Below are 23,965 nucleotides of genomic sequence, written 5' to 3' on the forward strand. Positions count from 1 at the left end.
TTTCATGGCTGTGCAATGACATTCGACTTTCCATATTCAGATTGTCCACTGACATTATTTGTGAAGTGCACGAATGAGTCAAATATTAATCTTACCTTTGTGTTGACAATGAGATTTATGCTTACAGAAGCTCAGTGTGTTAAAAACTGAACCTTTCAAACCTCAGAAGTCTACTGGTAAGTTTAAAACAAAGCATAAATGCTCATTATTCCATTGACTCTAAAGAAAACATTTCTGGTGCTATTATTAAGATGTATTTTTGACTAGCTGGTTTGAAAATCTGCACAGCATTCTCCCTGAATACTCGGTGAAACACACATTTTAGAAGTTTCTTTTTCTTATTACAACATTTTATGGGGAATAGTCTTTAGTTCCTGCTACATGATTTGTCCCAATTTGCCATGACAAGACCTGTAACCCTTTAATGCGTATCTTGGTATGTATTAATTTGTCATATTGCTCCTTGTCAAGATAAATGGTGGTGGTAACAATCTGAGAACACTGAAATCTATGTTAAACAAATGAAATTTAGATTTGATTTATTTAGTTGAAAAACTTTGGGATAATTAATAAATCAGCTTTTTCCAAACTGAGTTTTCTTTAGTTAGTACAGCTGTATTATGAATACTAGAAGTCACCACTTTTTAAACAAAGTTCATTTCTCAGGGTGTTTAACGTGTGAGTGAGTGGAGGGTTGATGTAAGGTTTCACACAGTTTGTCAAATAGACCTAAACTACAGTGCATAGTTAATGATAAAAAAAATCTTGAATGTATTTTGAAAAGGAGGGGTTAAGGGAAAAAGTGTTCTTCATATAAATCTCTGCATATAACACCTATCATTTAATGTTGTTGCACACTATAAAATAACAAAAATAAGATCTGTAACATGTCTTCTCTCTGGCACCAGAGCTTAATCTGTGACAACGAAGCACGGAAGCTAGATGGAGGGTTTTTTCCTGACCTTGAAGGTACTGTTACACGTGGCTTGCCAGGAACACACGAGTCTGCCCCTCATTTACCTTCAGCTATGCTCAGTAAATGCAACCATGTTTTCTCATGCTTTTTGCAAATCATACAGTTTGGCTTCTTAATTAAATGTAAATACTCCTCTATTACCGTCACCTTCCGTTGGCTATTATTACAGAAGTTCCAATATAATGGGGTAGTGCAGATTCCTTGTGGGTTTCTGGAGAAGAAGCTGATGAGGGGCTTTGGTTTTTGTAAATAAATGTACTTACTTCCTCAGAATTGTATCCGTAATTTTCTCCTACATGTCCTGTCGCTGTACATGATGAAGTTTGAAAGGTACCGTGTTTGGCTAAAACATGGTGATAATTTAGAAACACAAATGGGACTTGTCCGGAGGGTCTCACATCCATCACACGCTCGCTTTCGGAGTCATGATCAAGCTTTACAGCCATTCTCTCATCGCTGTCCAGTTCATCTAGATTCGTAGCGTGGTGACTAATGTGCCCGTATTTGGGTTCTTTCATACAAATCCTTCTTGTTTGCTCATATACTGAGGGCATTGGCAGGAGATGACTTAATTGTCCTATAGCTTTAGACTGGAAACATTCTGATTTTGGCAGCAAGGAGTTAGCTATTGAGTTTGAAAAAGAACTTTCATTAATGCTCATTTTTTCTTGCAGGTCTCTGTTAAAAGCTAACTTGTTTTCTTCTTTAATGAGTTGGTGAGGTGGCTGAATCCTGGTTTCTATTTTGTTGGGTTTCGTGATGCCAGAGTCATAAATCTCTTCTTTGTATCTGCTGCCTGGCATGGGTGCTGTGCAGCTTGTAAAGCTGTCGGATAGAGCATCTTGGCTGTATCTTCTGTTTGATATGGGCACTTGCAGGAAAGAGAAAACATGTTAATTACTGACAATGAGCTCATCTGATAGTTAGACTCTTAACACTTTTTATGACTGAGCTCTAATATGCGTTTGGTTTGCACCCGATCCAAGTCCCAGTGAAGACACCAGAGATATTCCCATTTGCCTCAGTGGCTTTGGGTAAGTCTCTTTAAGACAGGGCTGAAAAGTTAAATACAAAACAAAACAAGATGAAAAAACAACCCATTCAGAAGGGCCAACAGTGTTGAACCATTTTGTAAAGGTTTTCCATATGAAATGCTCATTTGTTTGACTGAATAAATTACTGTCATTATTAATATAGTTAAATTGGGGAAATTAGACCAAATAAATATTTGGAAATGTGACCTGCTATCAAAAAGCTTGACCTTAAGAAAGCTCTTTTCAGAGATTTATCAGAGGATTTACCAAAGGATGGATAATACTTATTACATGCCAATGATTCAATTATTAGAGTAAAACAGAATTTATTCTTCCTGTCACTGTGGAATTCTATTGGACACTTGCCCCTGTAAGGAAAGAAGAGAGTGTGTAGTATTAGATACTGATGTGTCAGTATCTAATTTATGTTATCGATTTGTGATATATGTAATGTCTAGATTGTGTCACATTAAAGGCTTTGCTTTTTCTCTGAAAAACTAGCATCGGATATTAAAAACATCTATAGAAAAGTAACATAAATACTTCCTGAGTAAGGCTGTATCTCTGCTTTTAAGGTACTCTCCTGTAATAAAGCTATAATAGAAATGTAATTTACAACAAACACTGAGAATGTCTGTTTGAATGTGGGAGTGCTAAACTGGTTATGCATGGAAAATCAGAAGCCAGATTCTTAAATTTTCAAGAGAGTATGAACCTAGAATTTCTGTTCAGGCTTTTCCTCTAAAACATGTTGAGTAATCTTAAGTTTCTGCGTGGTAGCTGAGCTCCTGAAACAATTTGAATTGTTTTTATAATTTTCTGCTTGGCTTACACAGCTTTTCCTTTTTGTACACTCCTCTGTACAAATGGTGACAGAAGAAGCCAGAGGTTCACTCCTATACAGTATGGCTAAAATGATGTGAGTGCTAATTTTTTTGCACTGCCTTGTATGAGCAGTTTGACAATTACACTCCTCCTCCAAGGCATATTTGAAAGTTTTATGTTACGCGTTAAATGAGGCACTTAGAAAATTTCTCAAATTAAACCTAAACTCTATTTTGTGTTATGCTCACTGAAAGCCCTGGACACCTAAGTGCCTTTTGTAAAAGGGATTTTCTGTTTTTCTAAAAATTTTATTCAACATCTTAAAAAATTTGGAGTTCCCCTGTAGTGGTTGCTGACGTAACTGTTCCCGCTAATAATTAGATATTCCCTGTGCTACAGGAGGCTGGCAAAGCCTTCATGTATAACAGAGGAAGCAGAAATAGCTGAATTGTACCTTTTTTTATATGCAGAGCTTCATTAATTTCAAAGGGAGTTGCACCACATAATTAGCACCAGAATTTAAACAGAAATCTGGATTCAATTGCTTCTTAATCAACCCACCACCCTCCTAGAAACAGTAGACTTTCAAGTTATTCTTTTTAATTTCCATGTATATATTTGTACCAAGAAGTATGTGCAGTCCTAAGTAAACTGAATTCTCATCAGCTGTTGAAAAATGGCCCTCTTGGATCACAAATTAAAACAGGGATTCAGCCACATGCTTGAATGTAACTTGGAAAATTTACCAGTGTAAGTATACTACTATAATTTTAACTTCATGTTTGGCATTTTTACTATGAAGTATACATGCTGAGAGCTACTAACATATAACTAATATGGTTTAACTAATCTGGTATACTCCTTCATTGTTTTTCCCACTTGAGACATCCGCAGGAGTGATAGTTTTGTTCTCTTTCTGCAGCATGGAGCGTTGTTACTTTATGGCTCTAATCTCTGAACAAAAGGTTGTCCTTTTTCATTTTCAGAGTGCACACTTGTAAGAAGCTGTAGCATCACAGCAAACAGTTGACCCCTGTCTTGTTATCTTCATTTTTGCAATGTCAAATTCTGCTGGGCTGGTGGCTTCCTTCTTGGTACCAATAAGTAATTTGCATACTTGGGAGGTTTACAGGATATCCGTTTTGTTCTATGCTGTTTCTTAAACATGGTTTTCATCTCTTCTGTTGAGGAGGAAGGTAAGCGTCGGGCTAATTGTTTGCAGGCTTCCATTAAAGTTGTCAGCACATTCATGGAGTTAGACCAGACAGTTAAACAAGTCATGTCTGCAGTGCAACAGAGCACAGTCCTTTTTGTCCGTTCCCATTCAGAACAGTTGCTGGAGCTAGGCTTAAATCTGCTTTTGTCTTCCTTTGCAGACAAAAACCCAAGGATGCCCTGGGACAGACTCCTCCTGGGGAGTTTTTCATACGGGAGTTAATAGAAAGCTGACCAGCTGCTTTGTACTGCAGTAGCAGGGTAGCACCCTGAGACCGCTTCCACCCATCTGGCGTGCGGGCGGTTGCCAGCGTACCTGCCTCAGCAGGTGCACGGGGATCCCGCGCGTTCCGCACTTCCGCAGCCCTGAAAACGCTTTACGGTCATGGAAGTCAGTGCGTTAATTTGCGGTTGCTTCCCCGACCGCTCTTCTGGTCTGTACCAAGTGAAGGAGATACACTGCACACCTAGGGCTGTACATCATACCAGAGTGACAGCAGCTTTCTAGAAGGCCCTGGATACCTACTTACACTGCCTCCAACTGCAACAGCCAACTCAGCCCTTCAGGCATCATGTCTCTGTTAATTCTTGGCAAGTAGCTCTGTTTTCCTGCTGGCACACAGGGTGCAGCTTGGGCAAGCGGAGGGAAAACCTGGAGATAAGAGCCCCATCACCTGGCAGACTGCTCAGATCCCAGCATCCAACCATCCAAGGGGGAACAGAAAGGCGACTCTCGCAGGTAGTGGTCTTAGTTTAAAACATGTCATGTCTGTTCACAGTTACAGTATACTAGAGTGACCTTTCCCTTGTCATTGTGCTGCAACAAGGAGCATTCCCTCCTCACCTTTAAATAGTGCAGTCAAAGATCAGATGCTGCTCAGCCAGGAAAGATGCTTGCAGAAAAGGTGTTTCATTCACAAATATGCCTTTCTGCAGCAAGACTTTCATATGTAGAGCTGCTCCTTGTTCTCTCATTGCCTTTATTTCAGTAAAAATGAAGGAAAGGCATCCTGGAACCAGGTTAAAGCAAAGAAAGACTGGTACTCAGCTTTGATCTTCGTGCAAAAGCTATGCGGGCCTCAGCAGCAGAGTTTTGCATCCTATCCCGTCTGTGAAAAACCTCGTCAGGTTTTAGGACAGAACTGAAGCCGCCTTCATGCATGCTTTGTCTTGCATGTTTTTGCTTGGGCTTTCTGATCTACACTAATTTCAGAAGAGCATACTCCTGACAGTTACTATGTTTTGAAAAGACAATATGCCAACACTTGAATGTTGAGATGTAGCCCATGATGTTTCAGTTTGTTTCCTAATCCTTTGTACAAGAGGACCTTCAGAGTAGAGGAACAATTACTTAATTACTCTGAGTTCTGCTGAAGACCAACAAGACCAGCCACTTGTGCATGATCAGGTCATGCTCTCCTGGGTCAAAAGGCATGCTGCTTCTCCTCCATGTCAAACAAGGCAAAGATACAACAGGTCTTAATACTGTCCATGCCCATGAAAATGTCATTTTTTTAGATTAGTTCAATATCAGTGCTGTGTTCTGGTCTGAACCCTAACTGCAAATCATCTGAGGCATTGGCTGATGTAATTACTGTGTTCTCCACTATTCTCCCTCCAAAAACAGTAGTAAGACAACATGGCCTTCAAGACCTCTTTGACTCTAGTGGAACACACTTTTCAAAGAAGATGTCATGTATTTCTTCCAGTAGTGCCAGGCTAAACCTGGGGAGCTGGTTTGAGGGAGGTAGACCAGAGCTTCCCCACACATTTTCTCAGTATTCTTCATAATTTCCTGAGTTTTGGCATGCTTAGTGGCACTAAGCTTCACACAGATAGCACTGACTGGCCAACGGCATAACTTAATGAGACATGGTATACTGTGGTACCCACAGTAGTAATGTATCCATTCAAGTGTACAAAGGAAACTTCCCTGACTACGACTATGGTTGCCTTCTCTGAAGTGAGTTTCTTTTCTGATGACTAAGCCAGATGGAGAAAAGTGGAAGAAGCTTCAAAACCAGATTCTGAGGCAGCAGCATCTGATTGGCAGGCAGTTTTATCTGCTACGTGCTTTTCCAGAGCTTTGATGGCTTGGCATGATCATCTTAAAAATCTCTGATCTCTCCAAAAGAAGTTATTTTCCATAGAGAAAAATGTCTCTGGCCTACGGCACTTTTGGCAGATGCTTCTATGGATGTGATGTGGAATAGCCCTTGCATCCAACCCGGTTGCCAGATGTCATATTTGGCATTGGCTTTGGATTGAAGATAATGACGCTAAGCAGATCCTCTCTGCTTTGAAGCTTACTGGCTGTCAGTTTTTCAGTGAACCGCTGGAAAAAGCAGCAGTTGACAATGTAAGGAAGATCAGATGCCCTTTTCAATTCAAAGCAAAAAGTTGCTTCTAAAGGTCCAGATTTCTCTTCTGCCACCAGCCTCAGCAAAAGTACAACAGGGCTAATTCTGCCTCAGGAGGAAACAAAGTCTGGAACAATTAGATATAAATCCTCTTTGCAGTGGAGGATCCATTTTTCTTTCCCCTCTTACAACACTAGGTATGAACTCAAGCAATGATCCCTGATCAGGCCTGAGTTTCACCATATTCTTTTTTCCTTCCTAAATAGTACAAATGTAAGTGCTTTTGCAAAAAATTAATTGTACCAAATCAGTTTTCACCAAACGCCCCATAGCTAAACATGCATTAAAATGCATCTGTGCTCAAAAGAGAACCCACATATTCCAACTTAAGCAACAAAATCTTAAGTAGAAGTAGACCCAGAAGTAAGAACCACTGATATCACAGCTCCATTTTTCTCTTCATGAGGAAATGGTGAAGGTATGCATGCACAATGAAATTGAAAAATACCAGCAGTTGATTGCAGTTTTTTGTAGGCTTTTTTTTACCCTAACATATTTAGCAGTATTCCTGTGGAATCCTTCTGACTTACTAGGAGTTATTTGCCCATATCGACCAACTGATGGTAAATTGTTTGTCTGCTGCTATGCTCACTGGGCTTTTCTGGCAAATGTTATGGCCATGATCAATTTTACAGACTGCTCTCTGAACAGGCTGTTCTTTCCACATCCACTCTCAGTGTATCTGATGGCACCCTCTGACCAGCAAGTCAGTCTTACGGCATCTGCTTCCAGAGAAGAAAAGCGGAGCTGACTTCTGTACACCTAGACCAGCTTTGTTCCTGAAGACTTACTGGAGATCTGCAGGATTTACTTCAATCTTTATCCTCAAAAGAGCTGGCTTTTTTTTTTTTTTTCTCCACAAAGATACAGCATCTTTAGAAAGGACAAAACCATTTCTTATTTTTGGTCTAAAGCTACTCCTTTCATACCCAGACCACAGCAGCAACAGAAGGTAGCCAGCACATTAGAGGAGCATGAGCTCAGAAAAAGCATTTAACCTGCACGAGGCTGTAAGAAGAGCTTCAGTCTTGCTCATTTTCAACCTAAACACAAAACAGTAAAATAAAATGCTACAGTCAGCTCAGTGAGGTCAATCAACTAAGTGAGGTCAAATGGTCCTTTATAGGACAAAACCCTGGACAGAAGTTACTTGCTTCTCTGTGGGAGTTACATTTGATGTCTGATACTGTCTTCCGCCTGATGTAGCAAGCCCAGCTTTTAACATCTGCAGGTACTCCCTTCGGATCTAGGATATCTAATGTCATGTCCCTAAGTGAATGAATGCTTGTTTCTGGTACTCAAGAATCTTGAGCCTACCTTTTCTAGCTTTTTTATTTTAAATTTCCACTACTGCTTCCTCCACCCCATCCTCAATGAAGCTAGAAGAAAGGAATGTTTCCATCTAACTTTATAACAGCATGTCAACCAGCTAGTACTCATCAGTGATTTTTAGCTAATCAAAACGGTGTGTGCAGATAGATGTAACGTATATGAGCTCTAAGAATTAGAGTATATCTTGAGCTTGTTGACATTTAGTTACTTTTTGTCTTTGCAAAGATTTTTCTTATAGATTGCCACCTCAGAGAAGTCAATGTCTTCAGTGCTTCCTTCAAAGTATTTGAGTTGACCATCTGTATAGAGAGATAATGCAGTTGCTCGAAGAGGAGCACTGAAGACATTTGCAAATAAAGCAGAAGACAATGCATTTCATGTACTTATTCACTGTACTGAATTTACTCATTACTGCAAGATAAAGACATTCAGAATGACTTCATATTCAGAAAGGACAACCTTCAATTTTTATGGAAATAGATGATGTTTATTTTCATTTCTGTGTGTGAGCTGAAGTACTTTTTTTTCTTTCTGACTTCAGCAATGACTTCCCTGAGCAATTCCACTAATAACTCTGATAGTGCAAAACATGAAGGTAAACTATGCTGGTATTAAAGGAGGTGGCACCTCTGCACTGTTCTAAACGTGATTCTGGTGATTACATTTTTGCAACTGATGCTTTGATAATATTCCTAATAAAGTGCTGATGGCAATGGGAAGAGGGATGAACAGATAAATACTACAAACATAGTTGTTACACTTCACTGTTTCTTATTTCCTGTGTTTCCTAAGCACTTTGTAATTCCTGTTTTTGAACTACAATTGCAAATCTTTCCCACACACCTTTGCTTTGCTTTTTTTCTTTATTTTAAAATGACACCCACCTTCATAACTCTGTGCAAGATTATGTCGGATGATGTTCATTGGCTGATCAGGAAGATTTTTGGATGGTGACTGGCTGTTGGGTACCAAGGTGTTGGCATAATGCCACTGGCATTCTCCATTTGTCTGCAGCGTACTCAAGAAAAATCGAGCCACTTCACAAGGTGCTCCTTGAGACTGCCCAAACTTTGAAGGCAGCATTTGCTTTTTGCTACTGAAGACATGAGAATCTACAGGGAAGTGTCCATAATGGTAAGAGAAAGGCAAGCTATATGACGGGGCATATAGAAGTTCACTGTTTTCTGAATGGAAGTTTTGTTCTTGAATGGTGGCAGCGTTCACTGCAGGGCTGGATCGCCAGTTCCCCACCTGGCTGCATTCCAGTTTGTCTGTTTGGAATGAGCTGTATTGCTGGGGGGGGGGTGAGAAAAAAAAAAAAAGGAAGGGAAGAGACTTAAATTACTAACTTTTATATGAAATGGCATAACATATCATACAGGCATCCAGAACTGGGCCTCCTTGAACTGCGATCTCACTGGCTAATGGGACTGGCTTACCAGCGCATTTAAAGCTCCTTCACAATAAATTTACCTTCACTTAACATAGGAACAAAAAACTATTTTGTCATCCTAATGTTAAGGGTTTATTTGATAATTTTGCCAGTTGGATTTTAGCTAGTAAGTGTAGACAGCTGTAAATACCAGAGGGCAGAAGTTTTTTGCAAAACACTGGAAGTCACTGATAAATGAAGTAGCAGGCGATTAATATGATTTAGCATATGTTGGCATGTCGAGCTTTAGAATGGTAGGAATACAAAATCTGTCCCTTGCATCAGCTTCTATCACAATGATTTTTTCTTCTCACTCACTCCTACCTTCCTCTCCAGACTCCAAATGCTGTTTGAGCTCTCACTGTTTTGAATGCAGTATATGTGCTAGCTGCATCCACTATTTTAAGGTAATATTCCAACAATATTCATTACAAAGACTCAGAATGTCTTATGGTGGGTGTCAATCTCACCAACCCAATTTTATAGAAAATCTCCATGGTTTCCTTTTACGTCTGGTTCTAGCTCACCCAGTGACAGTGAGAGTAATTCCAAATCCCATTCCAATGCTGTTTGCTAGGATTGATTCTTATGATGCATTCTCCAGCATAAGGAGATTGATAATACCTATGTGATGTTAAGAACTCTGCATATCGACAGTGAATGAGGTGCGTTCTACATCAGTGCAAATTTTCACAGCACAGTTATTCTTAGTACATGTTTTTCTCCTTTTTACCAATAAACCGCGTTGGTTTTTAAGTACTCTGCCTACTTCATATCCAAAATACCTTGTGTTTGCATCACTTGCCAGAGTTGGTTTGTACTTGTGCTGTCCAACCCAAGAACAAACGGGTCTAATTGTATTCCAGCCTACAAGGGAGTTCCTGTGGCAGAGCATACTACAGCTAGTTTTACAGTAAATTCAGTTCTGGACAATCTCTATCCTGTCCCAAGCTCTCAACAACAACTGGTAAGTAAATATTGCTGGAAAAGTTACCTGTTGTGGGTAAGGTGTTGTTCTGAGTTTTGCCTTCATTTTATTACCTTTGGGTTTTACTATTTTCCTTGTTTCCTGTGAGGTAGATACTGAGTTTCTGCATGAAAATTGTGACTTAGAAATGGTAACCTGGTCCAGCGACAACTGAAGTTCCTTATACTCAATATCTCTGCAAAAAGAACAGTCCAATAAATTACATATTCAAACATACCACACAAATCCAAAATAGCTCCTTTGAAAATACATGCTAGCTTTCACAATGTTTTCATTTTCATTCTTCCAAGATTTTCACTGAGCCTGCAGTGCAAGCCTGGGGATAGCAGCAGACAGCTGTGATTCTTACAGTCTGACCCCATCACCACACGTCTATCATCACAAACATTCCACTGGGAACCACATTAACATCTTTGTACTAAGGGTCCCTACTCTCCAAACCTAAGCCATGACAACTTCTTCTCAGCCATCCATGGCACCTTGCAGTTTGGAATCACAGCCATGTCAGCTAATAGAAAGACACAGATCAATCTATCCGTCTCCTTCTCAATCAGGAACTGGTCTCTGACCTGGCTCTCACAATTAGCCCCAAGGAAAGGAAAAGCAGCGATGTTCCTCTCCTGTCAGCACAAAGTGCTTGTAGCTACACCACAGAAGCTACAATGTTGTTTTTCTGAGAGTCTCTAGACTTTCATTTCTGCTCTGTGCTGTTCAGTTTTATCTGCCCCCCAGACAGCGCAGATTTTGGTACAAAAGAGGCTAAAACAACAAATCGAGAACAGACTGTGGGCCATATTTCAAAACATAATTAACCCAGTTCTGATGATTAAATGATCTCCCCTGGTTTAGTCAATAGTAACAATGGAGCATATTTTTAAAAAGATAACTAGAAAAAAAACCCCACTTCTCTCTCAATTTCTATCTAGAATTCATTTCCATCACTTTTTGACAGTGAATAACCAGGAAGTAAATTCAACTCAAGAATATGCTGTTATATCTCTGGCACAGTGTCCTCCTTTTTACTCAGATCACTTGCCCCAACTCATGAGACTCAAGTACGTTGCAGGGCTGAGCCTTTCCCTCATGCTGCAGGCTCTCACATCTGTACAGGAATGAGGGCAGCACTAGCCAGTGTGTCTAGGGCTGAGTACCTACTTCAAGTAGTTTAAAGAAACACCCTGTGGTTTCTCAACTCATACATTTTAACTCTCCAAAGGCAAGTATCAGAGACAATACTGTAATATGCAAACACACATGTCCCTGCCACACACACCATGCAAACGCATCTTATTTTCAAACCAGATAAGGAATGGACCAGTCTAGACAAAAGAAAAGAGCGTATACTGTTCTAATTTTTTACACTATTCAACACAACGGGTGCCCACTATCCCTTTTTTTTCTTTCCCCCCACAGATAGTCTCTTCATTCACAGTCTGCTTTACTATCACTTATCCCTCTTAGTCAGTATAGATTTCTGTCTCTCTCGGGTTTATACCAAGATAGGGATTTTATAACACCTTCATGACTTGAACTAGAATTCACCAACTGCAGGTCCAGACCACTGTACATTCACCAATCCAGTGGGAGCTACTCACCATTCTGAGACTGTAAGTTCGCCCTGAGTGTATGTGCAACCCAAGGCAAGTGAGGGACTCCTCGGTGATTCACCTGTCCCCAAAAAGACTCATGCTTCCTACCATGTCTCTGTGTCCCAAATTGACACTGTGACCTCTGCTGGGTAGCAGTAGCTTTCACTGTGTCTGGACAGTCCCAGTACAGTTCTGATGCCAATTACAGAACTGGAGTCCAGGTCTAGCACAACTAGCTGCCTGTGGTATTACATTCAAGAATATGATGTACAAGATAATCGTCAGGAGTACGAGCTCTTTTTAGCTCAACATAACTAAAAAAGGGAGGATATGAGGAGAGAAAAGTGGCTGTAACATGCAAGCACAGAATGATACTGGAAGACACAAGTAAAGTAAACTTAAAGGACTTAATTAGTAATGAATCAATTACTGATAACACACAAAATGAATCAATTACTGATAACACGTAATGGTACAAAGTATTTTGACTTACGTAAGGACATAATTGACACTCACTATGCAGTGAGGCCGTGATGAACGGCTGTTATGCACAATAGTAGCGTAGCTCTGTACCCAGACCCAGCCTCCATGCTTGGACAGTAGTCGATAGTACTTGGTTGTGACTTGGCCTTTCACCAACACTGTAAATACAAATTTAAAAAGCATTTCACATTGCTTGGACTTGTGACCACTTCCTGAAGAGATTTATTTGCAAGGCAGGGACTTTTCTCCCTCCTTCCCCTTCCTTTGACCTCCCTCTTATCCCACCAAATTTTAAATAGCTCCCCTGCAAAGGTATCTGTCCTGCCCCTTTACATAGTTTCACAAGGTCATGTTAGTGTTTCCAAACAGTATGTTGCAAACTATTAAGGCCTATCTTCCTTCTTTTCCAGTTCACCCTGCTCTCTGTGTTTACATTCTGCAAAAACACTTACTGTTTCTAATCTTCTAACCGAAAAATAATAGTTCAAGGCAGCAAAATTTTGAAGCAGACACAACTAGCTTGAATTTTTCCAGTATATTTGGAAGCACTTTTGTCATTCATAGCTTGGTAGATTATTGTGTATTTTGCAATGTATTTTATGCTGTGATGCTCTTTCCTCTGTAAGCTGTACATTTTGAAGGTTGATTCAAAAGGGTAAAATTGAAATGCTATTTGATTCTTAAGCACACAAATAAGGACAGAGAAGTGAATCAGTTATCTGATAGATTTCACTAGAAATGTAATCCTCCGTACATCAGTTTGGATTCTCTGTGGACAAAGAGGTTTTGCCATAAGGGTGTGCTATAATAGGAGGTGTGTAACATCGCTAAATATTTAATCTAGCAACAAATATTTATGGTTCAGTGCCAGGCTTTTATCTAATGATTCACTAAAAAATAATGTCCAACCTTCAAAGGTGGTTCTTCTCTTGTGTGACCCTGGGATATTCCTCTAGGAAACACCAGCTTCTTACTCTTCTATACAACCAGTTATTTATTTTAAATTAGGAAATAAGGGACCGAGCTTGCTACACAAACTATGTCCAAAAAAAGTGATCAATAACAGCAATTCCTTTGTATAATACATGATCAAGAAATGGAATTACTGCTTTAAAATGTAAGGCTTAGTACTAGACTGAGTTTAGTAGCAAAGCTCACTGTAATTTTCTTCTCTCATTGCACATGCTTGCTGCAGAAGGACATACATAATAATGAAATTGAGCAACAGCTTTCTCTTTCAGCAAACTCCAGTAGAGCAAATGACCACTTGAGATTAAAATATATGGCCTTATAATTAGTATTCATAGCAGATTTTTTCTGGCAGGGAGGGGATCCAGTATTAAATTGGGAACTAAAGAGTGCATAGTCTTTGAGGGGTTGTTTACTGTTTGGTAGTTAACTATATGGCTATCAGTCATTGCTGGGGTTGGCTTTTTTTGTTCAGTTGTTACTTGGGGGTGTAGGGGATTGTAATTTCAGTAATAATCAGAAACTGCAATAATGTGAATAGCCCAATGTAAGACTGACAGAAATAGAAGAGCAAGAGACTTTGTTCTTGCTAAAAGGTCCTCTAAGTCTGTAGCATACAGGCCATCTCTCTGGACTGCTTACTCTCCTATCCATCTGTGCATGTCACAGCATATTCAAACTTTTCTTCAAATCCAGTTAATCCCCCTAAGAAAACCAGGCTCTTACAAAATGGCTATAGACACGTCTTTCTGGAAGTGTCAGTTCTCCTTCCATTACAGGATATAGCATCCATTTGTTCAGAAAGCAACAAGATAAACAACAGCATCTTGCAGGACAATCAAAAACCCATCCTTGCTGACACTAAGCCAATGCTTTTTGGAATTTGAGTTCTCTCTTGGACATCAGCCTTTTGCCTCATACCTTCTGGTGTCCTTTTTCACACCTACATTTCTACATGGAATACTCTATGGGGTGGAAGTGTGCGTGTATACAGATATTTAAGGAAATCACAAGGAACATGTGTGTAAGTGTGTAAACACACCTACAAAATATAAAGGCTTGTTTACTCCTTAAGTGCAATATATTGCTCCAAGATAAAGGTATTATAACTGCTACTCAAAGGTTCAGTGTAACAATGCCAAATAAGTCTGTTCTAAAAATATTTGTTAATAACCAGCTATATGCCATGGAATCACTATGTTTCTTGGTGTTCTGTAATCCAAATAGTCCAGTTCTAGGAAATGATGCTTACTTTTTGGCCTAGATGATCTAGCAGATATTTTTTGTAATGTGGTCTAGGCTTTTCAGAGCTAAGTCTTCATGATAGTGTAATGATCAGGTTTCCCTTGAATTCAAAATATCTTGCTACTCAGTTTTCCAAAAGATAAATTAATGCTGTAATGGATCACTAGCTATAACAAAGTCCTTTCATGTGCTTTTTGGGACTAGATTTGAGTTTCTGTCTCTCACTGATTTTTTTGAAATCCCTGTTTTAGCTCTCCAGCTAAGACCGTATTTTAAAAGATGTGAAAACCACTGAGGACTACAGTGTTCCGCTTTCCTTCCTAATTATATGGATAAACCAATATTTCTCCTGGGACGGGGGAGGACTCCATGTCTCCTGCATTTTTAGCAATCTGGGGAAAGTCTGACCTTGGCTAGGGGACAGTAGCTGCGCTTCCGATACAGTAAATGAGGTCAATTTCCTTTTGGCTCTGTGTTAAATTATCTTGTTTGATGCTGATTGGGAAACCTCAGAAATAGGAATGAGGTAAATCCACCACCAAGACAAACTGTGCAGGCTCAGGCTTCTTGGTGGCCTCCGCTGCAATCAAATGGGGAGGATTCAGTGGCTTTAGCCTTGGCTCTTAGATGTGCCATTTATAACTGGGTGTTCCGCTGTTGTGGTTCCCTCCTGGTTTAGCAGGCAAGCTGAAAAAGGCACTGGGCTGGCCGGGTTGGTCCTTCTGGTCTGTCATAGATATCTATTTTAAAAGGCTCCAGCAGGCTCACAGGCATGTGGCTGGGAGTTCCTAGCCTGCACTTAAGGATACCACTAAGAGAAATTGACTTCTTGGTTCCTCACTTGCAGCAGTTACTGTTTTATCTTCCCCGGCGCACACAACCTGGCACGCCATCCGTCCAGCCCTCAAGCAGCGTGGTCAGTGGATGGTGCCCTAGCAGACTCTACAGTTCTTTTGCCCTCTTAAAAACTAGGACAGCTCTGCCCAAAGGCTTGATTGCTGGGGGAGCAAAAGTAGACTCAATGCCACAGACAGAGTGTAAACGGTGCTCTGCTATAAGATAGGTTCTATAAATACATAGGTTGACTTCCGGGAAGCAGCAGAACAGTTTGGTGATGACATTAGCTGGGGCTGGGGCTTGCCTTGCCAAGGCACAGAGATGTGACTCTTGAAAAAATTTATGTGAGAAGAGCAGTGATTTTACAACATGTGGGATACACAAAATCCTCCTCACAGGGAGACTATGGTACAAATGAAGGGATTTCTCCTAGGCCAGGAAAATATTTTGTCTATACTGGAACAGAGGAATATTTTGGCTGTACTAGAACAGCTTCCTTATCCCATCTTTTGGAATGCAGGATCCTTAGGCAGGGACTCATTATTTGTGTGGCCACATTTCCCCAGCTGCAGAGCAAACACGGTGTATATTGATGGTGCTATAGAAATAAATAACACTAGTTCAAAAGCCAGAAGCTTTTTCATATAGCTGGAAGCTAATCAAATGTTTAAAACAGGAAACACTGTTTGCTGCCAGCACACCTTAGGCAAATATTCACATCTACATTTTCCTCATAGTCTGATGTTCTTGTTATATCCCTTCTAACTTGTTCCCCTCACTGTTTCCTTTGTTTTGTTCTCTGTGCTGTCTAACTTAAAGTTCAGTTGCTTTAGGTCTTCAGTTTGGGAACTGGATTTTTTCCTCTTTGAAAAAGCAATTTGTTACCCTGGTTTATGGTTACCTTTTTTTTTTTTCTTTTTTTTTTTTTTTTTTCTTAATACCCTTATTAGGTGTAAGATGTTTCTCTCCAGATTTCTTCATCAGATGACACTTAATCATCAAATTGCTTTATAGAATGGTACGTCAAACTTGCCAAACTTTTACAGTTCGTGTTCCTAAGACATTTACTGTTGGATGGTGGGGGAGTTATAACAGTGTTCCCTGGAGGAAGTTTGTACACTTTACATCTGTTTTAATAATTCCTGTTACTTGGTATTCTGAATGTGATTCTGCACCATTCCCACTGTTGCCCAAGCATTAGCCATTATTTTTTGCTTCTTGGTATTTATTTGCTTTGAAACTTTCATAAATTTCCATGCATGTGTCTCACATTTTTCTTCTGTTTTTAAACTTTACAATAATTTACCTTTGTAATTCAGATACAATATCTAGAAAACTGCTTTTAGTTATTCTGTTTGGTTGAGGCTTTTTTTTCTTGTGGAAGGAGCTGAGGGTGTGTTAAGTCAGTAAACGTGATGTGTCTCTTTATTTTAAACTCCAGTCACACACAGAATTTAAATTGGCAGCCAAAGTACAAGTCTTCTACAGTGAACATGGAATTAACCATCACTCTGCTCTAAAATGGAAAATTGTTTTCCATAGATGATTGTGGCTATAATGGAATAATCTCTATACTGATTGACATAGGTATTTCATATAGTCTTGTGAAAATAATGAGTGATATTTTCTCCAGGTCAACAGTCACATCCAGATGCAGACATTAACACTACAAAGAGAATGCTCCCAGCATGACATTACCATGTACCCTGGTCATTCTAGTTTTTAGTTTGCAATGAACCAGAGTATTCAGTAGTGTTTTGGTAAATATGAACTTGCTGTAAAGATCAGTTTTTGCTTTCCAAGGTGTAGTACACACTGCCATCAACAGAATTTGGCACTTGGAATTTCAGCACTGACTTGCCAAGTAAAGTTACATCCCCCTTTATATTCCCAGATCCTCATGAACAGCACATATTAAGGTGAAGAACTGACTACTTTCTCCTTCAGGAAGCCTAAGAGAAGGATTTCACTCTGGATGTTTTCATCCCACAGGAGCAATCTGGAAAAAAATCCACTGACATTGGTTTTTGGATGTCATCTTTGCATCGTATGGGCTGCAGCAGACCGAGCCAAATCCAGAGTTCAGCTATTCCCGCAATTTGCTTCTCAAATTAATGTGCTACTGAATGAACTACTTCCCAAATCCAGATGTTTGAAGATATGATTAGTGTCTCTGTTGGCAGATGGGGAATTATTAAATGTGTAATTTTTTTTCTTGACACTCCATTCTCCAAACCTCATCCTCATGCTATTAATAAACATTCATCTAAAGATTTTTTGGGCTTGCATTCACTTCAAACATGGGATGATTATTACTAACATATTTCAGAGGAATGGGGAGCTGTTGTGTAATTTTTCTTTTAACAACGGAGGCTAGTAAAGTTCAGGTTTTCCCCTCTCACTCACTTGCTCTTCTGGATTTTTTCCTTCAAGGGTTCACCACCCAGAATCAAGTCCAAATTTTTGAGAGAGCATAGGTCCTTCAAGTAGAAAGATAAAAGTGGCCAGAGATGGGGTTTTTTTTTCAGAAGCACAACATATTGAGTATCTAGCTTATTTGCAGAACTAATGGTTTCCTTAAGTGATAGCCAAACACTTTTGAAAATCTAGCTCCAGTCAAGATTTGGAAAGCTTTCTCTACTTTCCAGCATAGTGCTTGTTGTCTGCAAAACTTCTCACCCTACTTAATAAATTTCAGTCTAACATTCTTTTTACTTACACAGATGATGAGCATATCGTAAATGGAACACATCACAGCCATGAACATGGTGGTATAGGGTTTTCTCTATCAGATCTTGGGGCTCGTATCCGGTTAATTCAGTCACCCTGGAAAAGGAAGGTTCCATAATAAGCAAAATCTCTAGGAATATTCAGTTTCATTAACCTAACATTTGATTGTGCCAACAAATCAGGTGTCAAAAAGTTGCAGGAAAAAATGTTAGTTTTGGAAACAGAATCTTCATCTTTATAAGAAAATAAACCCTCTCAAGCTAGCCAAAGCAAGGTGCATCTATTCCCTGGCCGGCCTTAGACACAGGCAGGAAAAGGAGTTCTTTTACCTATTTCCTCCTTGGGTTTTTGCCACTGCCATACATGATCCTTTGCACAAAGATTCAATTGAGGAGCTGTTCATGAAACAATAAAACTAGTCTTGTGGACTGCTGACACATTTTCATTTGCTTTTCCAAACATACAAGTGTAACATGTATGTCAGTCCATAGAAGCAGTGATGATAGTCTGTAAATAAATTTGGGCTAATACCTAACAGAAGAAGTAAGAAGGAGCTTATTACAGCTGAGAATGTGGAAAGACAAGGAGCTCTGAAGATCACAAGCTAAGAAAAGGAAGGCTGAAGTTGGACTTCAGAAAAAACACCCGCACATGATGAGAAATAGAATGATGGAAAAAAATTGAAAGAGCAGCATTTCTGCAGATGTTAAAGAACCAGACTACACTGGTCAGACTTACACTAGGTCAGACTTGAAGATTCAAACTTCATGGTTCAAAAAGGACTTCTGGTTTTTTATTTATTTGTTGCTTGAGAACAAATTCCTTAAAGTACATTGTGCAACTCAATCATAATGTGACTTGTTTACCTAGTGTTGCTGGGGGTATTTTAGGCTATCCTGGGCTTTCTTCACCTAAAAGGCAGAACAGAACTACCATGCAAAGGCATGTTGCATTAACAAGCAACACAGTCCAAGTACAGGCAATCTGAAGAGTAAAATTGTTACTGCTGAGGATCTACTTCTGCAGCAGCAGAATTTTAATTTCAGGACTTCTACTTGGGACTAGCTCTAGTTTAGGCCTGTGGACTGAAAGCTTTACAATAGTTGGAGTGGCTTAGACATGCTCTTGGATGTTGTCTTTTAGTTTAGATTCATCCATAATGAAACTAGTTCAAATGCCTAAAGCCTCTTCATGACATGAACTGCAGTGCAATGAGTGGGGACGGTCAGCACACTCCCTTGAAAAAGATGCTTCTGGTTTGGACACTAATGAGGATACACTGCAACAGAGAATAACAGTAATATCTACAGAAATGGATACAGGGGTCTCAAGCAGTAGGTATCATTGGGGGTTGCAGATAAGGTAAACTTAGATTTTTTTTTTTTTTTTTAATTTTTAAACTATTATGCAGCTTCTTTACTCTTACCCTAACACAGAGCAATCGTGTGGACCCCATAGGGACCTGGGACTTTACATTCTACTTAAGAGACAGTATTGGGAGGTGGGAGTCTTTTGAAGGAAATCAGGGGAAAACAAAACAAACAAACAAGCAAACACACACACAAAAACCCACAAACAAACAAACAACAACAACAAAAAAACCCACACACAACTTTGCAGTCTGATATATTATAAATACAGTACAAATCTACCCATACCTCCCCTAGCTATGTCTTCATCTGGGAAACTCTTTCATGGCTTTACCTCAGTCAGGAACTGCCAGTGTGAAGTTGAGCTGCCTTTCTGCAGGAAGATATGTGAATATATGCTTGTGTTTCTCCTCTGCAGTGTGAGCTGTCCCTCCTGACTAATAATTCTAGGGGCCCGAATTCTCCCTTAAGCCTATCAGCATGGTGAAATATTGGTGAAAGATCCTGTTCAGGTTTCAGTGCTCCTTCTGACTTCAGTACAATTAAAACAAGGGTGGCAGTTTCATCCTGCTCACTTACTTGGCGAGTACAGAATCAGCTAATCCAAAATTAAACAAAATGCCACAAACCTAAGCCAGGTGTTAGTTTTTCTGGTGATGCAGCCTAACTTTGAAGCTGGTCTTCTCATGGGCCAAAAAAAACATTATTAACAGTTACAAGGACACCCAAGCTTTTGAAAAGTTTGAATCTGGAAATAAACTCATCTGCTTGACTTCCTTAACACAAAACCAACCCCTCAATAAGCCACTGTAGGGAGCCTGGGCTCAGAAGATTGTTCTTTGCCTGTGACAAAGCACACAGAAGGAAACAGAGCTTGCCCCAATGATCAGTTCTGCCCTCTAGAGTTCTCTAAAGCCTTTGTAAGCCATGCAGCAATGAATGAACAGGCTGCACTGTCACAACCAGAAGCATCTTTGAATCACTTTTGAATCATTAGAATCACTTTGAAGGGAAATAACTGTCTCCTTTTTCAGTCATCTCTATAACTGAACCCTTGCATGTTTTACATTGTATCAAGTGTCTAGAAAGATTTATTTAACTGATTCTTCCTATGGCTTTCATATTGTCCTGTCTGGTGTGACTGTTACCTTGAAAGTTCTAGCAACACTTTGCCTTGTATGGATACCAGAAGCAAGCCTGAAAACAGTTTTGTCTTATTCCTAGTGTGTCCCTGCTCTGAGCAAATGTAATTTGGTTTGCTCAGCTGGGAGAGCAAAGTACTTTGGTAATGCTTAATACCCGATTGTCCTCTCTGTGTGGACCACACCCATCTGCTCTTTGGTAAACACAGCTATGCAACAGTATTGGTTCTATCTGTGCTTCTGTCAACACCTCTGGTTATACTGTCTCCTTTGAAGACACTTATGTCTCCAGGCAGTTCCTCTTAGGCACATCATTTCCTTTTTTCCACATGCAAAGACATGTTGCTGAACCCCTTGTGCTGCTTTGTAGCTGTTACATTAAGAAAAGCATGCCAAAAAAAAAAAAAAAAAAAATCCAGAAACAACTAGGTCTTTGTATTTTAGCAGCTGATGGCCTGCTATCTCATTGACTTAGCATGGAGAAAGAGCATGTTCTTGCATGGCTGACCTGCCATGCAAAACTTCCCCACTGTCTTGGATACAGACTCTTTTTCACTGTTACACATTAATATAATTTCTACTTCTTGCAAATCCAGCATGCCAGAGAAATGACACAGTATATGACAGACTGCTTCACATGCAGGAATTTTTGAGGAATGATCATCTTGTCAATAGTCAAATCTGTTATATCGTCTGGGAATTGGGCTTTCCCCCTCAAGGTATCTTGAACTGCACTGTACAAAGTATCATTGTATACTAAGTTACCATGTTTCAAAAAGAGAGGAATGAATCATTTCACAACTCCTTCAGTTCTGGTTGTGTGCTTCTCAGCTGGTATGTGAGCTACATTGACTGAGAGTGGAAGCAGGGTTCTCTTTCCTCAGCAACAACCGTTCTCCCAAGTTTTGTTTAAGAAGGCTGTGTTTTCATGTAGCACCCAGTTGAATTAGTTTTCATTCTAACAACCCCATTAGTAGGGTTGATTTCATTGTTAAGGCATTACCCTAAATTGCAGAAGACTGTTTTCTTACTACTCTGTCAAAAGCTTTCTGGCTGACCCCAACAAGTCATTCGACCTCAATGTTTTAGTTGTGGGGTTTTATTTTTTAATTATAGATGACGATACAACCTTACTCCTTTCAATATCCTTGTATGTTAGGATTTTGTCTTTTAAGGTAAAAATTTATCACTGCCCATCTACCTATTACTCACAGCAAGAAGGCTGTAGCTGGCTCTCTGAAGCTGCAGATAATAATAGATTAAATTGTACAGGCTCTTATATGTTGACATTCAAGAAAAAGTATGATTTATCCAGCTACTTGAAAGGCTTTGAAGACCCATACGATCTTTGTGTTCCAGATCTATTTGGGACTGCTTTATTTTTTCATGGATATGTTGATCTGTTTGGAAACCACTATAGTTTATAATAACACTTGACTTTGAAAACATTTTATGCTAGAAATGAAATAACTGCTTACCTGGAATCTAGAAATATTAATTTTAAGTCCAAACTTGCTCTGAACATAAACATGTTACTGTGAAGTTTGATTTCAGTGATTGCACTGGGAGGTAAAGATTGACCTACAGCCACCAGTCCAACGATTTGGTAACAGGAATCATACAAAGACATATCTAGCATATACTGCCGTATCTTCAAGTAGCCACTGCAATGGATCACCTGGCATGAGAAGAAAACACATTCAATATCTGATGGCAATGGAAGAGGCTGAAAGTCAGCTGACCACCCAGTTTCAGTGAGATTATAAAGCAATACACCCTTATAGCACTTAAATACTGCATAGTCTGTTAAGGCTTCAAAAGTGTGGTTAATTTATAAATGAAGCTTAAAATATAGTAAAAGCAGTTTTTGTGTTTACTGCCAACAAAATTCAGTATTAAAGCACATGCTCTCTGGGACTGCTTTCTAGTTATGACTTTAATTTCTCTTTTATATAGATTTCTTGTAGATACAGTCAGAATTCCTGTTCATTAATCAAAAAATCTGGACGTTGCTTTTGTAAATGACTGACTCTCTCACACACACACAGAGGTATATATAAACATTTACATTTTAATGAGTTATTTTTCTGATGAAAAACAGACACTTTAAAAATCCAGTGGAGATTAATGCATCACATTTATAAAGATTAGCTGCTGTATATGTAAATGCACTAAAAATCAGTTTTAAGTTCTCCAGTCAAGTTCAGATGACATTCTTTTGACATGTGACCAAGCCCAGTGTTTTGAGACCAGATTCCTGAATCCCCAGATACAATTCATAATCACAGGAGTGATAACTTCAGTGTTAGACCATAAAAATTCACAATGTCAGCTAAAAAGGGGGAAGTGGGGGGAACAACAGTTGTAACCTGAGGACTACTCCAGAACATAAGATTTATTTAATGTAGTGCTGGTGTTTAGAAATCAATCGTTTGTGCTCCTACCAATTTTCTAGTCCAAACAACAGGCACACTACATGTCCTTTAGCTTAATTTCTGGTTTTGATTGACTTTTAACTGTGTCCAATACAAAGGAATTAATTTCCACTGTATTTAGTACTCCTGAATAACCTACTAAACAGTCACCTATAAATAGGCTCCTCATGTACAACCTTCCTTCCTCCTCTCCAATCATCATGTGATTAGTATGTTTAGCAGAAGTATAGTAACAAGCAAAACTTATTTAAGATCCATCAGCAGATCCTACTAATTTCTATACTGTTCGATTCATTATTTTTTTCTGTGCTTTAGCTATGCAAGTGTTACTCTCAAAATTATTAAATCTGACTCTAAGTACAAAGAAAAGAAATTTAAGCCAACATCTCACTAGATGAATACATCCTTAAATGTTTCACTGCATAAACTTTTAACAGTGAGTAGAAGAAGAAAGAAGGTGATGCCCCCGATTAGCAGTCATAAAAGGGGAAAATAAAAAACATACAGACATACCACCACTACAACTTCTACTCTTTTACCTGATTTCAGATTCAGCTTTGGGACAGAATCATTTTTTTTGCTGGGAAGCAGCTGAGCAAACAGGGCTCCATGTAATGAAGAATTATCAGTCTAACCAGGTAGATAGCAATGTAAATAGACAGATATATATGTGGACCTTGAACACATTCCTTAAAAGAGCTCTGCTTCTCTTGCATGCTTTTGTTTTTGTTTTTGAATGACTTGGAGAAAATGAATCCTCACCAGACTTATGTGAAGTACCCTTCTCTTCTGATGCTTAAGTGATAGAATTATACTTTGTAGCTCAAGGAGCAGCAAGTGCAAACTGTAGAACTGAAAATAGGAACTACCTGAATGACAGGTGTTATTATAGAATCTCAGCATTTGCTGTGGCTTCTGATTTCATCTAATAAATAGAAAATTA

At 39.3% G+C, this 23,965-nt stretch overlaps 1 protein-coding gene across 1 annotated transcript in view; it reads right to left on the reverse strand.

Annotated features, from left to right (window-relative positions):
* Nucleotides 1-658: 658 nt before the first annotated feature.
* Nucleotides 659-23,965, reverse strand: part of SIM2 (SIM bHLH transcription factor 2) — a 59,710-nt gene continuing 36,403 nt past the window's right edge. The window contains exons 7-12 of the mRNA XM_033011387.2: nucleotides 22,066-22,265; nucleotides 18,065-18,171; nucleotides 12,305-12,452; nucleotides 10,229-10,397; nucleotides 8,687-9,095; nucleotides 659-1,847 (exon numbers count right to left, since the gene is read on the reverse strand). Of these exons, the coding sequence (XP_032867278.1) occupies nucleotides 1,120-1,847; nucleotides 8,687-9,095; nucleotides 10,229-10,397; nucleotides 12,305-12,452; nucleotides 18,065-18,171; nucleotides 22,066-22,265 (1,761 nt within the window). The 3' untranslated portion in view covers nucleotides 659-1,119. The remainder of the gene's footprint in view (nucleotides 1,848-8,686; nucleotides 9,096-10,228; nucleotides 10,398-12,304; nucleotides 12,453-18,064; nucleotides 18,172-22,065; nucleotides 22,266-23,965) is intronic.

Source organism: Tyto alba, unplaced genomic scaffold (assembly GCF_018691265.1).
Source record: "Tyto alba isolate M040663 unplaced genomic scaffold, T.alba_DEE_v4.0 Super-Scaffold_14, whole genome shotgun sequence".
Classification (NCBI taxonomy): domain Eukaryota; kingdom Metazoa; phylum Chordata; class Aves; order Strigiformes; family Tytonidae; genus Tyto; species Tyto alba.